Source organism: Pteropus medius, unplaced genomic scaffold (genome assembly GCF_902729225.1).
Source record: "Pteropus medius unplaced genomic scaffold, Ma_sr-lr_union100, whole genome shotgun sequence".
In the NCBI taxonomy this organism is placed as follows: Eukaryota; Metazoa; Chordata; class Mammalia; order Chiroptera; family Pteropodidae; genus Pteropus; species Pteropus medius.
This window is the reverse complement of record NW_024352785.1, coordinates 3,937,814-3,955,187: the sequence shown is the minus strand read 5'-3', so window position 1 is coordinate 3,955,187 and position 17,374 is coordinate 3,937,814. Positions and strand designations below refer to the sequence as shown.

At 39.6% G+C, this 17,374-nt stretch overlaps 1 protein-coding gene and 2 long non-coding RNA genes across 6 annotated transcripts in view; 1 reads left to right on the top strand and 2 right to left on the bottom strand.

Annotated features, from left to right (window-relative positions):
- The window catches only part of EFNA5 (ephrin A5), a 261,565-nt gene extending 245,914 nt beyond the window's left edge, over positions 1–15,651 (top strand). The window contains exons 3-5 of one of the 3 annotated variants that reach the window (XM_039848406.1): positions 6,986–7,051; positions 7,430–7,510; positions 12,531–15,651. In XM_039848406.1, the coding sequence (XP_039704340.1) occupies positions 6,986–7,051; positions 7,430–7,510; positions 12,531–12,652 (269 nt within the window). In that variant the 3' untranslated portion in view covers positions 12,653–15,651. The remainder of the gene's footprint in view (positions 1–6,985; positions 7,052–7,429; positions 7,511–12,530) is intronic. The other 2 variants (XM_039848408.1, XM_039848407.1) reach the window with 2 other exon arrangements.
- On the bottom strand, positions 1,763–14,696 carry LOC120590793 (uncharacterized). Of its 2 annotated transcripts, XR_005649769.1 has the most exons (7): positions 14,610–14,696; positions 12,428–12,671; positions 11,805–11,873; positions 9,123–9,308; positions 8,097–8,227; positions 4,815–4,915; positions 1,763–2,970 (listed from the first exon to the last, which is right to left on the bottom strand). It is a non-coding gene; the product is annotated as an uncharacterized LOC120590793 (long non-coding RNA). The 2 variants fall into 2 exon arrangements; XR_005649768.1 differs by having other exon boundaries at positions 8,097–9,308.
- A 4-nt stretch (positions 15,652–15,655) lies between the features above and the next one.
- LOC120590795 (uncharacterized) overlaps positions 15,656–17,374 on the bottom strand; it is a 70,882-nt gene continuing 69,163 nt past the window's right edge. Inside the window, exon 5 of the long non-coding RNA XR_005649771.1 lies at positions 15,656–15,906. This is a non-coding gene — a long non-coding RNA (uncharacterized LOC120590795). The remainder of the gene's footprint in view (positions 15,907–17,374) is intronic.

The window sequence follows — 17,374 nt, the reverse complement described above, 5'->3', positions numbered from 1 at the left end:
CAAGCCCAGGTCTCAGAAAGTAATTACAACATTGATTTATAATAGGAAACTTATTTTTTCCTAACTATTCAAAGATGTTCGGTGTTGTTGTTTTTTTTAATAGTAAAATATCCAATAAGGGACTTAACTATATCTCTTTGTGTTTAGAATTTATTAACAATTAAAATGATATCTAAATGTTATCTTGCTTTCTGTGCCTCTGTGGAAAGGAGTCTTCCAATCCCATCATGAAAGAAAGAGATAAAGTCTAGATTCTAGATTCCGAATGTGAGATTTAAGCTGACTTAAATTTTCCTTAACAAGATTTAGAAATGCTTCTTAGAGAGGATATTTTAAAAGCATTCTCTGAAATCCAGGTTATTTTTTGGTCATGCTTTAATAGGCAAATCATATACTTGTTCAGTAAGCAGTAGAAACAAGTTTATTGTCAATGAGCTTTAAAACACAAGTAAAAGTTTGCCCGCGCTTCAAATAAATGTGTACAAAAACATGATAATGTCCTATTTGTTTATTCCTACAAATCAGTGGAAAGAAACTTGTCCTCAGCTATTTATTTGAGGTCGCTAAGAAAAAGTAATTGACCTACTGAGGCTTAGCTGCTGGAATTTAAATAATACTTAAGTTAGCGTTTGCAGTGAGAATTTTGCCTAAGGGGGTAGAGAGATTGGGGGAGAGCCATGGGTGCGTGGTGGTACCTCTTATTTTCTCTTTTGTCTGAGGCTGCACAGCTGGAACTTATTTTACTTCCCTTGCCCTGAACTTTACTCTAATTATTTGTCTCTGTTACAGTTCCCTGGTGTTGAAACCAAGTTTTAGCTTGAGGAATATGTCGTTTTACCCATTATATTGTTGGAAACACACCCTTCTTCCCTTTCTAGTATTTTAAAAAGAAACATCCCCAGAGCCATATCAGAGTATCTAATATTTACATGATATTTTAAATTTCTCCAAGGCTTCTACCTTTACTTAGTAACCTCATTTTCAAGTTTTCCATCTGGGGCTTTGGCCTTAACCTGCCAGTGATTTAAGTCTGGAGACACCGCGGGCTACGAGACATAAAATGTGTCGGCAAATGGAGCCAGCTCCTGTGGGTGCTCTTAGGATGCAAGTTAGATAAACCTGGAGCCAAGAGCGGGTTATTAAAACATGTGACTTTTAAGTCTCAAAAGGTAGAATGGTGAGATGTATTATTCCATCATAACTGGCGATTTTGTTCTTTATATGAAAATAGACGTGGTGCTGTTTTTAAAAAGGGGCAGATAGCCAGTTGCAAATTGTCGCTAGGGTATTCTTTTCTAAAAAGAAGCCTAATTTTGTTTTAAGATTTTTTTCTGAGGGTGTGGTAACCATTTTCCAAGAAGTCCATTTGGCTTTGGTTAATCTCTGTCCTGTTCCCACAACTTCTGTTCTCTGTCCCCACCCACACACACAAAATAGATTCTATTAATTCATTAAATTCTAGAAGACATTTTCAGCAGCACTATTTAAATGGCTTTACTTTTTCAGCGTTTATTGTGAAAGGAATATTAATGCTTAGTTCCACCATCACCTGTCTAATTTGCATATGTCTGTGTTGTATGTTAAACGACACAAAAACCCACAGAGGAAAAAACTGAGCTCTGCTAACAACTAATAGCCTATCTTTTCTTTTGACTTGCAAAATTTGAGAAATATTGCCTGTGGCAAACATAATGGAAAACTGCATTTTAAATGCTTTCACACACACTCATTTCAAAAAAAAAAAAGAAAAAAGAAAGGAAAAGAAAGCAGCTGACTTTTATTCTTAAAAATAAAACTTCTCAAAGTACCTGGATTGACAAGGGACACAGAAAAAGAGAAGGATTTGGGCTTTTGGAATTAAGATTTGAGGATGAATAAGGTTAGGCAGAGATGTTAAAGTCATCTGATGAATACAGTATTGGGCCTGAAAATGTGAAAAATATATAATAACGAGAGTCTTATTCCTCTCCTGCTAAACTTCAGGCTCTTCGTGAAAAAGGATGTTTGTTACCTTGATTATCTTTGAGTTGCTTGAAATCTCATGATGTTTGTATTTCATCTGATAGCCTGTGTAAAGGATAACTGATAGGAGATTTTCGATATGAAGAGCAGTTTTAACTTATTATGAAAGTTCTTTTATTTCAGCTATTTTTAAGCTCATCTTTACATTCTATTTCTCATATTTGAGGAAAGGCCTTCTCCCTTATGATTTAAGTTTACATTTTGTATCAAAGCTCATTTAGGTTTGCCCGGCAATTTGGAGTTAAAGTGAGGCATCGTTGCTAATTGCAAGGAACAGCGCAGGTTGGCTACATTAGCAAAAACAAACTAAGTGGCATGGGACAGAAAATGAAAAACAGTTTTTAAATGCTGGAGTAAAAACAGATATGTTTTGTAGTATTTCTTCAACAGCAGCTTATAATTACCACAATTCAAGGCCTATTTTAAGTAAACTTTTAACAGTAGCTTGAGAAGTAAACTAGTAAGGGATCCAGTTGTTTAGACAAGAAGGTAGAATAAAGAGGAAACTGCTTTGTGGGACTCAGGGCTAGGCGGTCCTTTAGCAGAGCAGCACCAACGCCTTAGGCCTTAGGTCTCAAGTCACTGTGGGAAGCCTTTGAGAGCACGAGTTGTCTGTACGCAGCGTTGCATCAGTTAGCTCTTGAGTAACAAATTACCCCAAAACTTATAGTTAAGATGACACATCATTTCACAGTTTCTGTGGTGAAGAATCCAGGGGCAGCTTAGCTGGGTCCTGTGGGTCTGGGTCTCTCACAAAGGCGACAGTCAGTTCAAGGCTTAGCTGAGCAGGATTCTAATTCCAGCTCACTCACGTGACTGGACTCGGCTCCTTGCGGGTTATTGCACTAAGGCTTCATTCAGTTCCTTGCGCGCTCTTGGCCGATGTCTCCCCTCGGTTCCTTGCAACATGGGCCTCTGCATTGAGAATCTCACAGTGACACCTTACTTCTGGAACACGAGAAACAGCAAGACAGAGAGTGCTAGTGAGAAGGAATTCAGTCTTTTGCAACATAATCACAGAAGTGACATCCCATCACCTTTGCTGAATTCTGCTCATTAGAAGCAGGAAACTAGGTCCAGCGTACTCTCAAGGGGAGGGGAACACACAAAGGCAGCGTACGGGCAGAGTGGGGATCACTGGAGTCCGGTCAGAAACTGTCTACCACAAGCACATCGACAGGCCTATCGTGAATTGTGACGTGACTATCACATATTTGCAATCCTAAATACAGCTTTTGGGAGTACTGATTTGGAGGCACTGAATGTGGTCCCTTTATGTATCAAACTGGCTGCTAAGTGCTGAGCAGTGCTCACCTGAGGCTCAGGAGACCAAGGGAACAGGTTTTTAGGAATGGCTGAACGCAGAGCCCCTGTCTGAAGTCATGGAACAGAGTGAAGATAAGCAGCCCTCGTGGTCTTATTAGCGTGATACTCTAAACACAGAGAACCAGAGGGCCCCCAGGTTATATTTCATTATGTGTTGTAAGGTTTTGATTAGTACTTTGCAGATCATTAGTGGGGAAGGGACCCTGTGGATTGATTTATAAAGCTGCTATTAAGATCATGGAGTGGGAGGCTGTACTTGCTTTAATGGTCCCCAGTCCCTTACTCCCGCTTCCTGACTCGAAATGTACATTTTCAACAGTAAACTGAGTTAAAGGGATATGGCTTTGGCTTGTGCGACAGATGTTTAAGACATGAGTTGAATTTCTCATTTTAATTTGACAAATTCTACTAGGAAGAGTTCGGGTCTAGGTTTTCTTCACCTGTTGCAAATTAATCTCTTTTTGGTTGCCAAACCTCCAATTTAGGAACTTGGGGATGAAATGTTTTCATTCCTTTGTCCCAGTTGCTATTGGTTAGCTTCCGGAGGACCTGTAAAGCCTCTATAAAATCCCCTCTGATAAACATGTCTGGGACGCCCTCACACTCCCGGACAAAGCTAATTCCCCCCCAAAGATGTGTTGGCAATTCATGCAAACCTTGGCACCCATCAGGGAAACTGGCACATAGTAGGAATTTTAAAAACGTTTGGATGGACGAAGCTGCAGTAATAAACATATCAGTAATTATTCACTATCAGTTTTCAAATGTTCATTATTAATTTTCTAAGGAAAGCAGCAAAAGAACTTAAATATCAATTTTATTTTAATGGAGACCAGTGTTGGTCATGACAAAGTGATGTTTCTAGAACCATAGAATCATAGGGATGAATATTACCTACCTCTTGACAAAAGCCAGGCACATTTTAAGTTTTCACTCCCTCACATCCATGTTCCATTCTTCTGCTCAGATTGATCCTGAGAGGATTTTCTTTGTACAATTACTTATCTGAATATTACATTTTCAATTTCTGGTGTTTTGTTTTTAATGCTCAATCTTCTGCTTTTTGTTTACTTGTGACTAGTAAAGCACTCTTATATTACCTTATAACTTAAAGTAGTACTACTAATAATTAATAATCTACGTTTGTAAGTAGTATAAAGGTACCCTACTTTAGTCAGCCCAGGGCTGTGGGGTTAAGAAACCTGTAACATAACATGGAATAAAACCACACTCTCACTTTTTTAAGGCTTGCATAAAAAATTAAGTTTTGCTGATAAATGGAAAAAGGTTTTATGCTTTTTTTTTTTTTCATCGTAGTAAATAAGAAGCCCAAGCTATAGTGACCTATCCAAGCATACCCTCTCAGGTTGTCTCCAAGGGTTAACAGTTTAATCCTTGAGCTCAGGTCAGTTTATAGATTGATTTAATGTAATCTGCATTTAACGTAATCTGCATTGTATACTCACATAGTGTTTATAGTCTTTGTTCATCAATTTTTCAAGGATTAGCATATAATAGTCAAACAGTATCATGAGGTGTCAGTCACGTTTTCATTGTTGCAGCTCTTCTGGTGATAGAGAGGAGAAACTAATGAAGTTTGATGATAAAGGTTTTTATTTTATATAAGTACATTTTATATTCTTAATTCACAGAAGAATATAGCTCATCCAGTAGCTAAGGCTAACTGTCCCTCTTTGAGAGCTGGTGAGAAAACACTCTTCAGCTTTTTCCTGGACAACTTATTATTTGTTGCCATTTCGTTATTACAATGATTTTTATGTCCTGGATTTATAGGATTTCTCCTACATATAAATCTGAAAGACTTGTACTAATTCCAAGAAGTTCCTCCACTAAAACAAACATTTGATTCTGCCTTGAGCCTGTTATATCTTGCCCTGTCATCGGTAAAATAAGTTATCCTAAACCAAGTTCACAAGGCTCGTAGTGAGTTCATCTCAACTCAGAAATCCATGGAATGGCAGTATAAATATCCATGTGCCACTTTTTCACACCACCTTTCATGAATAAGATGTAAACTATCTCAAGAACCCATGTTTTTTTCTAATGAATCGGAGTCACCTATGTGTACTGTATTTGTGACATGCACATTTGCAGTGGGGTCCACAGGAAGGACACCATTTCCTGGATCAAACCACAGAGTGCAAATATTGTGCCCTAAATAACACACTAGGTTACTGTAAATGTCAGTAGAGGGAGTTTTTCCGACTTTGATTTAATGAAAGCCTATAGCAAAGCCAGCTGTTAACACTTCTTAACTGCTTGTCAGGGCGAACGGGGGAGATGGGAAGGGCTGAAAACATCTTTTCTGTAAACTTTTCGTCTTATAATTAAGAATTTTCAACAGGTGTCGAATAGCAACACTAAGGGTTCTTTGCAGCTTGATGTCTTTTAGGTGGTGAATTTATAAGTTCTCTAGGACGTGGATCTGGAGTTACATAAAGAGATTTGTGTAAAATTAGTTTGGAATTTGCATCTTGAACCCTTTCACGTGCAAAATAAGCATTTTAGTTTTCTGGCCTCCCCCTGAGGAATGGTAAAAGGTCAAAATAAAGAGAAGGCGCGCTGAACACCGGTTGTGTCTTCGTCACTGAAGGTATTACCAAATGAATTGTAAGCCATGTGTTTTTTGATTGATGTCATCTGCTTTTTCTGAACAAAGAAACCACTTGAAGCAAACTAATAGGGAGAAAAGTATGCAGCGCTCGTTTCTGTCATTTTTGTCATTTCTAGAATGCATTAGTAAACATGTGTGATTGTTAAGGTCCTACAGCCCTTAGAAATCCCTTTGACATTATGCTGTGTGTACTGAGCGGAGATGATAATCTTTCAAATGCAGGGAAAGTTTATAGTCTTATTATCTTGAAGAGGGGAAGAAAGTTTCTTCCTCAAATGATTTATAACTTGAAACATGTTGTCATGTTTCGGTAAGCCCACTTTATTAATTCCATCCTTCTCTGTGGCAAATTTTTAAAAATAAATGTATCAGCGCATAGTACTTTCTCAATAGCATATTGTACTTGTAATAGCATGATGGAAGTTGCTGGGCTCGGTTTAGTCACATAGAATGTGGAGCCAAGTTCTGAGTAAAACCTCTAATTGAATTACCTGCAAAGCACTGACAGACAGGCTTTCAGGACAGACAAAGCTTTGCTTTCCCCAGCAGAAACAGGTCATGTTTAAGTTGGCCTTGTAACTATCTGTTATTGGTTTTCGCCAGCACTTTCACCTTGGGCTCTGCTGGGCCTCTTTTCCGGCAGTAGAGGTGGAGTAGCTCTATGAAAGCAGGAGAGCTCAAGCATTATCTTCTTATTTTAGAGAAAATTGATAACAGATCAAGTTAAATGGAAGAGTCTTTGAAATAAAAATCCAGAGTATTGTCTGTAGATTACCAACATTCTTGCGTGATTCTTTCTTGTATTGAGAAGATAGGGGTAGGAAAGTAGCCCTTTCAGTGGCAGTCTGTATCAATCTGAAAAGTATTTTTGTTTTAACTGCTGGGAAGAATTAGAGTATGCTCCTCTTGTTCAGGAAAGAATTTATTGTAGACCATTTGCATTTGAAAATGAAGACTAAACTGTTGTTCTCTCCTCTCCCCTTTGCTCTGTCTAATCCACAGCCTCTGCAATCCCAGATAATGGAAGAAGGTCCTGTCTAAAGCTCAAAGTCTTTGTGAGACCAACAAGTAAGTTCACCCGAATGAGCTTCAGAGGGTGGCTTCACTGTGCATGCTTTATTGTGTGGTCTGGTTCAGAGCGGTAAATCTTTTTTACTGTTAAATCCTGTGTGATATCTGTTTTGTATATCGACATCCATGTTTTAGTTTTCATCCGATTTTTTCTCATCATTCTTCATGATGCTTTTATTTTAAGTACACAGCAGTTGCTAACTTGTTGTTTCTTAGACTGTTGTACGTGCACAGCAAATGGGAACAATATTGGCATTTGGATACATGCCACTGATTGTAAAACAATCTCTATAAAAGGAAAAATAGAAAAAAGAAACGGGAGTCGAAGGGTGTCTTCACTAACATATTTGGCTGTTATCTCTATTTTTGTTATAGATAGCTGTATGAAAACTATAGGTGTTCATGATCGTGTTTTCGATGTTAACGACAAAGTAGAAAATTCATTAGAACCAGCAGGTTAGTATGCTTAGAGAATCTCTTTTAACAAATGCATCTCTCTTGTGCTTCAGTACTTTTTTTCCTTTCTCCTCTCCGCATGTTTGCATGTTAGAGTTGCTCTGCTTTTTGCTCATTGCTAGCAATGCTAATATTACTTATACTCTACCTCATTCCTCCAGTATCTTCGTGTAGTGCATGTGAGATAAAATATGATTTTTCTTTTTTGGACATAGGTGTGATACAATGCAGTATTCTAATGTAGAAGCCCTATCAGAATACTAATGAATCTCACTACTTTTTACCATATCCTCCGAGCATGCTGGTGAATCACTGTGAATATTAATGGATCTGTTTTCATATAACACAGAAGAAATTTCTATTGTATATGCTTATAAAATTTTATGGTGTCTAAATCTATAGATAAAAGTAACGATTAATGCACACAATAGTAACTAACTCAACATAGTTTTCTCTAGAAATTCACATGCATCATTAAAGTGATCTAAAGAACACTTTACTTCAAATATTACTTGTGCTGTTGTCAATAGCAATTGATCTGGAGAAGTATAATCATGTTGCCTCCTAATACCACAAATTCACATACCTGCTACTCCCACACATGTATTTAGCGGTCTGTTGAGCCAAATGTAATCCTCGATTGTTGAGGCAAAACAAGTATTAAGGGTAAATATTTTTTTCTTCTCCTAACTTTCGCACACCCAAATTTTCCCATCACTAAAAAAAAAAAAAACAGAACCCACAGAAGTACTCACTGAAGCATTTACACTATAGCATTCTGTATATAAGGTAAATGTGTTAAGTATCCATTTGGTTACAAATTTGATCTGGCTATATAATGTCACTATAGATTGACTGAGAGGTGGGTACCCCCTATCCCGTTTGACAGGTGTGCCTCAGTGGCCCCTGTATGCTAGTCTTCCTGTGGTTTCCTTACCCCTCTCCTGTGACTATCTCAAAGCTTAAGGAAAATTATTTCCTCTTCACAGAAAGATGTGGGCCCCTTTCCTTATGTAAGCTCAGACTTTTGTTCATCTACTTGCAGTAGGACTTTTCTTTCTTAAGGTTCTAGAAATTAAAGGGTTATGAGGTCCATTTTATCCTTTGAGTATTGTTACTGGGACACACAGTCAGTGAGTCTTAGGGAAACTTAGCCTGAGTAAATGTGGTGCCTCAGGACATACAATAGCTCTCACATTGTGATTGACAGGAGGAGTTAAGTTTTTCCCCCAAGCAGTCTTTTTTTTCTAGGGCAGGCATCTTACCCAGAAGGCAAATGAGAGGTGTGTACAATGAGGCCCCAGGGATCAGTTAGCTGCTTTAGAAAGTTGCAAGAAATGCGTGCTGATGGGGAGCCATTTTAATTGTGTCCGAGAAATCTGGAAGCATCCCCGTGGCTTTTCAAGGTACCATACCAGGCTCCTCAGAAACTCGAGGAACTGGGCCATCACAGAGTCTGTAAGTTAGATGTGATCTCTGAAGGACCACAGAGTCTACACTCTTTATAATTGAGACTTGACAGGGTCATAGCTAGTTAGAGACAGATACGGGTTGAATACACAGATTTCTCAGCTCCCATTCCAATGTTAATATAAAAGTAGGACTCTCTTACTGTTTACTAGAGATGTTCATAAAGAACTACCCTCTCTTAGCTTCGTTAATAAGTAATGCATAGAATGACCAGCAGCATTAGGCATGTTATAAACATGCATACGTTACTCTGAATTATTTTCCGATGCACGTTGTTGCAGAATGTAGGCGTAAAATTCCAGTCTTATTTCCAGGTAAATTCCATCGCCTATCAAGAAAAAAAGAGGCTGTTTAGAAACATAACAGCATGTTTTTCTCTGATAATGAAGAGGCAAACACTGAGGACTATTCTCACAATAGGAAAATTGCCTTTGAATTCAAGTAGTGATAAAACACAAGAAATTAAGATGCATTCATATGCGAGCCTATATCACTGTCTTTTGGGAAACAGGTTCTTTTTCACTGATCATTTAAAATCCACGATGATCCCCAAGTCTATGCACATGTAACTGATGGAAGTTTGGCAGAATGTAGCCAGAGAGGGTTGAGGGATTAGGGTGGGGAGTGTCCATGCATAGGTACACAGGCAGGAAAAGCTGCTTGAGTCAGTCATGACTGTATTTGAGGCTTTCTGGTGAGCATCTTCACAGAAATAGTACGACAAGGTTGAGCTATGATCCCTGGCTGTATAGAGGCAATAATAAATTTGAGTACTTTGCCTTATTCCTTAGAAAATTCAGTCAGACTTGCAGCTCTGCACTGCTGTGTTGAATGGTTGGGGGCAGACCCAGACTTTATGAATCCAGTGAGCTTGAAAGGATTCCACTGCATGTTCTCAGCAATGTGTACTAATTCACCTGTCTTTGGAATGTATTTGTCTTTGTTGTTTGCTTGCACACTCTGCCTGCCAGTTTCCTATCATCAGGGATACAGGATGATCTCAGGGCAAACATATGCCACATAATATGCTCCAAAATATTGCTAGTGTCCTCTCAGTTAACCACTGAAACCCTCGTGTTGTGGAATCCTGTAGCCAGGAGGCAAGACTCTATTTGGCACCTGAAGAGGAATATTTTCTTCCAAGCCCCATGTGCTGTTACAAGGGTTAGAAATTCTCTCATGTTTAGGTGTAATTTCCATTGAGATAGATTTTGCTTATAATTCCCTCCTTAGAATTCTGAAATTGTTCAGGTTTACCCAAATGGCAGCCCGTTTCTCATTTTGCGTCTCAGGCCATAGACTCTCCCACCGTTGAGGCCCCGTTTTAATCAAAGGCTGCTTTGTAGAATCCTGAGCCAGGACCAGCAGGGTGGTGCAGGGAGAACAGAAGAATCATGACACCCTAAAGGGAGGGCAAGACAGTACCTATTGGCTGCTTGCTTAGAAAAGGGCTGATTCCAAAGGTTGTCCATGATTAGAGGACTGAAAAGCACATTTAGCCTCATGATTCACTTATATGAAAAGCAACAGCTTTCCTCTCAATGTCCTGCAAGGTTCATTCGTGCTGGCTTGTGCCGCGGGCCCCCTTCAAGCTCACACTGTGTACCAAAGTGTTATTTAGGTACTTTTTAGAAGTACACTTCCAGCCTTTACGAGGAAGAGGACTAGGTCCTAGCTTAGTAAGGTGGAGAACCCAATAGCTGATGTAATTTCAGGTGTATAAATACAACTGGTATTTCAAAATGAACTCTGCAATCCTTGCGGTTTATGGTTCCTTCACAGTTAAGCCTGAACTACTCTGTTGTTCTGACTGACAACATATTGGTGCTCTTAAGAAAGTGATTTGGATTTTAATTTCAGGGCTGTTAAGGGCAGTTACATCTACATCCTGTTAGCTACAGACTTAATGCGTTTGCAAAGCTCAAAAAGAACAGAGGAGTCCGCTAGTATTTGGCTAAACCTTGTGGGTAAGGGGCTTTGTATTTTCCTCTGCATCTACTTAACTTCCCAGTCTTGCTTCCTAACCTTTTCTTCTAGTCTTCTACACTAACAGCCACTCTGTGCAGGTTTGCTAAGGGCCAAGAGAGGGGGGCGAATCTGGCATAGGGATGCAGCAGCTTCTATAGGATGACAGGCTCGCATAACGGAGCACTCCAGGGCAGAAGACTCAATGCTGAGGAAACATTTCTTAGTTCACACTGGGAATGAATATGATGAACAGAAACAGCCCACATGAGCATATCTAAAGCGGGGGGTGGGGCTGGAAAGTAGTCACTTTAAGACAATAGGGAATGACTCCACCCAGTGAATAGCTTCCTTATTGTGACACGTTCTGTGGTATGAAAACAAAGGGGTTTAAAACAACAGATAGTTAATCCATTAAGAGGTTTGAGGTTGGTCATTCAGGGATAATTAGGTATTATCCTTTGAGATCTACAAAATTGATAACTACTAGCTCTCTCACTTGTCACCATCCTCTCTGACTGACCATTGAGCAAAGTCAGGAATGACAACTGCTGAGTTCCCACAGGAAGGTCCCCAGATACTATAATAAAATCTACCACAGAACCCTACTGTTGGCTCTAAGCACATGTAATTCAGAGATCACTTAATCTAAAAGCACAAGTTAGGCCAGGTGGAAGGAAGATGTGTGATACTAGAGCACAGCATGGCTCGGAGGTAAGCCTCCAGTCTATCTTTGGGTACTAATTGCTGCAAAGTTCCTGTTTTCAAGTTAAGCCTGTTGATCATGCAGTTCAGGAAGGCTATCCAAAGTCAGAGGCACCCTCTCAGAACCCTTGACAGCTAAATAAAAGTAGCTTACCTCACTTAATCCATTTTATTTAAAGGAAGATTTGCATCCATGCTGATAATTTATGGGCCAAGTTTCAGCCTGATAAAAATAAAAACAGTTAAGTTCAAGTCATTTAATCCAAGGCTTATAATGGAAATAGCACCATAATTGATGTCTAATTGTAAACAAACTCATAGGCACTGGCTTATTCAAGTTTAGTGGGCATTATGTATAGTTTACTTTAAATGCTACTGTTTTAGTATTTAATGTTTCATATTTGAACATTTATCTAGGCATCCAACAACCATGCATTCAGCATTAATGCTAAGAAATGGCTAAAAAGAAGAAAATGGGCAGCCCATTCTGCTTAACCACTAATATGCCAACATAACTGCTCCCAACCCCAAACATCCACGCATCTTGGGTTTAAAAGATACATTATCTCAAGTTTGTGCAAGGTGCTTCTGACTGCTAGGAAACCAAAGTAGCTCGTATGACAAAGGTTATTGGGTATGCACAATTCTTCCCTCAGTTTTTAAGGAAACTATTAATATTACTGAGAAGGTTCAATTTTCTCTGCCTCTCCTTTGTTTGCTGTAAATAATGAGTGATTATGCAGACATGAAAGTCAATGGTGGCACAAGGTTCATTACCTTACTTTGCAGAGGGTGGCGAGGTCTGTTAACAGCAGGCTGCTGCAAGAGAGTTATTAAGGATGTGAAATCTCATTGGAATGTGTGCTTTCTATTTGAACAGATGACACCGTACATGAGTCAGCCGAGCCATCCCGCGGCGAGAACGCGGCACAAACACCAAGGATACCCAGCCGCCTTTTGGCAATCCTACTGTTCCTCCTGGCGATGCTTTTGACATTATAGCACAGTCTCTTCCCGTCACCTGTCACAGAAAACATCAGGGTCTTGGAACACCAGAGATCCACCTAACTGCTCATCCCAAGAAGGGACTTGTTATTGTTTTTTTGGCAGATGTCAGATTTTTGTTTTCTTTCAGCCTGAATTCTAAGCAACAACTTGGGGCCAGGGTGGGGGCTAAAGTAGTTGCTGCCTCCCTCACTGCACCCCACCCCCAGCCCTTGCCCTTGACTTTTTGCAGCCCTTCCAAATTAAATGGACTCCAGATGAAAATGCCAAATTGTTGTAGTGACACCAGTGGTCATCAGCTCCTGTGCATTCTCTAAGAGCTCACTTCCGTCAGCACACTGTGTCAGCAGTATGTGGACAAGGAAGAATAGTGGCAGATGCAGCCAGTGATGGTGAGGCCCAGGAGGGTTTTACTCTCCCATACAATATTTATGCCTTCTCATTCAGGACTGTAAGATAATCACGCAGGGCATCATGTCACCATGTCAGGTCCAGGAGGGAGGTATTAAGAATTGATATAATATTACACCATTTCCTCTAGGAGTATATAATTGAACAGGCTTCTGAAAGATTGAGACACTGGTTTTTTTTTTTTTTCTTTAAGATGACTGTCTTAAAGCATTCTTGACAGCAAAACCTGTGCTCCATAAAAGATGCCCTTTTTCGAGGAGGCAGGTATGGTGCCAGAATGCTAGCACAGAGCAAGTGTGAAATCAGAAAACTAAGTTTGGTGGGAGTATGTATGTCTGAGTGCCTCTAATTTTTTTGGTGACTGGACAGTGTACACCAGATTTTTTTCCCTTTGAATACAGATCACCATGGTGCTACAACTATTTTTTTTTTTTTTTTAAAAAAGAAACTCAAAGAGGCATTTTTATGAATAAAGTGACCTTCCCCAAGGCTGACAAGCCAGGGTTGATGAATGCATATGGAATAGCTTTGGATACTCCTCTGGGGCACGACATGTACCAAGGAAAAGATGTCAGTGGCCCGAGGAGACGTGATTTGGCTTTGCTGGAGCGCCAGTGTGCTGTGGCCTTTCCCCGACTCCCGCCCTCAGTACCCATGTTTTGCTCCATAAGCACAGGGGCTCACACACAAACCCCTGTCACCGGAGAGTCAGTCACCACTACTTGGGAGGGCTAAAGGGAAACTTGGAATAAAAATTCCAGAGTTTGGAATAAAAAGATTCAAGTGTTGATTTTATATTCTTTCCCTTTCTGACACAGCCTGAAGCGTAGGGGGAACATGTGTTTATCCGTGGGAGATAAACAAGATGGAGTCCCAAAGACTTTAACAAAATATTTTTTTAAAAATCCACTAGAATAGCAAATACATTATTTAGATATACTTTATGCTGAGAGTGAGTATATATGCTTGTCCTATTTAAACTTGTGAGAAAAAGTGGTATCCCTTGATACATTTAGAAATATGGGGGGTTATCTTGTTTCATTGTGGGGGTGGGGCAGAAGGATGAATAGTGCAGGATGACCTTGTTTAAGGAATTTTAGCATGGTCAGCAAGGGATGTTTCCAGTTGCTTACCAGGCAGTGCAAGCCTTGGGGCTTTCTACTGGTGAGGCTGACATGAACTTTGAACTCCAAAGCCTAGACAGAGAAAAGTGTCCAATCAATGGTAAAGAAATCTTGCCTTTTTTTGCTATTGCACGACATATCAATAGAAAATGCCTTTCAAAACAAACAAAAATATGATGCGACGATCATGTAAGATGTGAAAAGTTGGACGGATTCCAGAAAAATAAGTTTTTTAAAATACATTTTTTAAAAAAATGTATGTTTTAATAAGGGGGTCATATTGTGGACTGATTCCATGAATAGGAATTGGCTAAAAATTGGAGTAGTTCTGAATTAGAAAAATATGTGAACGAAAGGCAATTGTAAAGGCACTGCAGCCTAGAGAGTTGTACACATGATGAAATGTAATGTGGGCTTACCTGACCCATTTGGAGTGTATGTTAGTGCTGGGTCTGTTCACACCGGGACAGTGAGTGGGGTTGCCAGCCTTGCAGATGCAATCAGCCCTATTCCCCAGACATCAGGAACTTCTCTGGAGTGGCAGAGTCTTATCACAGAAGGCAGCCACCATTTCACTGAAACAAAAGTTCACAGCATTGGATTCTTTTTTCCTTTACTATTTATATGCTCAGTACTCTCAGTAATATCTAATGCTTCTTTTTATTAATAGTTACAAGCTTGTTGGTCCAGTGGGATTTGGGTGGGGGTGGCGGGGGAGATACCTTCAAATATGGATCAATAGAACCGAAATAATACTGCATGTTCTATAACCACAAGCAAATCAAATGATCCTATAATGATTCCAGTTAGTCATAACTACATTAGCAGTGCTAACTTCATTTTAGAAATGGTGACTTCTGTGGTTTTTCTAGCATTTGTCTCTAACAAATGATGAAATAATTACTCATGGCCCTCTCTGGCATTGTCTTTCATTTTTCACAGTGAAATTAGACCCCTTTACTTCACCATCATGCCACTACAAATCAAGAAGAAAAAAAAAATAGCAAGACTATCCACACCAGTAGACAGTGTGCTTCTCTACGTATAAATGATGTAAATGTTGGTAATAATTGCCATGGAGTTTTCCAGAAGATTGGCACAGACAGTTTTCATCTTGTCCAAAAAGTGCTGGTGGCCTTTTGTGATGTTACAACCCTCTGGGGGCTTAGGAGGATGTCAATGCAACTTTGTAGCAGCTTTAAATTTCAAAAACAATTCAGAAGTCTGAAGGGCACACTTAGCTGCCTCTCAGCCCCATTTAGTCAAACCCCAGCGACCTTTGCCCCTGGTTGCCAAGGGCTTTGCAACATGAAGCAGGGAAAAAGGATCTGTCTGTTTAGTGGATACTGTGTATCCTTTAATAGACCAGGTAACAGTTGGTGTTAGTTTAGACTATTGTTTTGTACTGTACTTTCTTGGGTGGCAGAGGAAAGAAAAGTAAAACATTAAAAAAAAAAAAAACACTGCGTTCTTTAAATTCTGTATTATTAGCAACCTCTGTTGTATATAGTGTTTGATAATAAAGTATTAATTTGATTCTTATGTCTTTTGTAAGTGAGAACAATAGTCTTTCAGGATATAAAACATGCATTGAGGCTGTGATACATCCAATGTATACTTGCTTGAGAAGAGTCACAAATGGCCAAGACACTGCTCCATACAGGACTCATATGTGGTCATCGTCCTCCCAATCTTAAGACTCCACCATCTTGGGACCTGGAACAACATGACTTTTGATCAATATTTTGTCCTCAATGTTTTCAAGGTCTGATGTTGGAGCCCTATGGTGTCCCCTGCCCCTCCGCAATCCTCAGCATGTTGGTTTGAAAAAGCTTAGGGAATTTAGAAATGGTTCTGTACTTAGGTTTGGTTTTCTCTTTGTGGTGGTTTTCACACACAGTTTCATTTTCTCCCAGGAAGTCTTGCCAGTATCACGCAGCCCACACATGGGAAAGACTGCAAACTGTCCACTGAGGAAGGTTAAATGGGGGCTGTTTCTGTGTCAGTGTGAAAGGAAGAGTCACACAGTACCTGCGGATTTCCAGGGACTCTTTTTCTCTGGTGCCTTAGCAACGGCAGCAGCCATTTTTATTAGTTTCCCCCAAATTAGAAAAACAGTTTAAACTCCTTTCTTCCATTCATTGTTCCACAGAGCTGTGGTCACTAGATTTGCTTTTGAAAACCACCTCCGCCAACACCCCGTTTGCCTACAACCCCTCTTTATTTCTTATGTTTATTTTTTTTGTCTCTAGCCTTCCTCCCACATTCTGTTTTCCCTCAGAACCGTGAATGGACAGGTCTGTCTCTGGTTTGGCATCACTGAGTTTTTCCCATGCATTTGCCCCAGAGCTGCTCGGATGTGAGACAAATCTCCCTACAATGGGCTTGCTCCCATTGTCTGTACAGTTTAATAGATGCTGGCATGTTGGAGGTTACCCATGAGTCAAAATCCGCTCTTCATGCTTACTCCTGACACCCCATTGAAGCCACTCATTGTGTGTGCGTCTGGGTGTGAAGTCCAGCTCCGTGTGGTCCTGTGCTTGTACTGCCCTGCTTTGCAGTTCCTTTGCACTTACTCATCGAGTGCCGTTTTGAAATGCTGACATTATATAAACGTAAAAGAAAATGTAAAAAAAAAATTTAAAAAAAACCCACACACAAACAAACCCATACGATCTGTATTTGTATATACACGTGTCCGTATAAGTATACCTAAATAAAAATTAAAGATTTTCATCATTTTAATTGCAGCCCTTCTTCTACTTCTTTGTTCCTTGAATGACGCCTTTATTTCAGGGGCTACTTGTACTCTGCTGATTTTTAAAAATCTTTGTGGACAGAAAAAATAGAACATGCACAAGAGAAGGCCTGAGAAGCTCAAAGAATGCAGGGTTAAAACGGCCAAGCATCTAGGCACATTCCAGTTATTCTGATGAGAAAATGGTGAGATTTCAGCCTTGTCTCTGTATTTGAGCCTTAAAATAGGCGCTATGACAAGCCCTGCATCCTAAAATGACTATTAAATACGAGAGCTAAATACAAATTATGTTCTTTTACTTTACACGTATTTTTTCAACCCATCAGGAAAGAGACAAACATTTTTGCAGCAGACATCTTAAACTTCAGAAAGAAATAATGATGGTAATAATAATAATCACTTCAATACAACCCCAAACCTCAATCC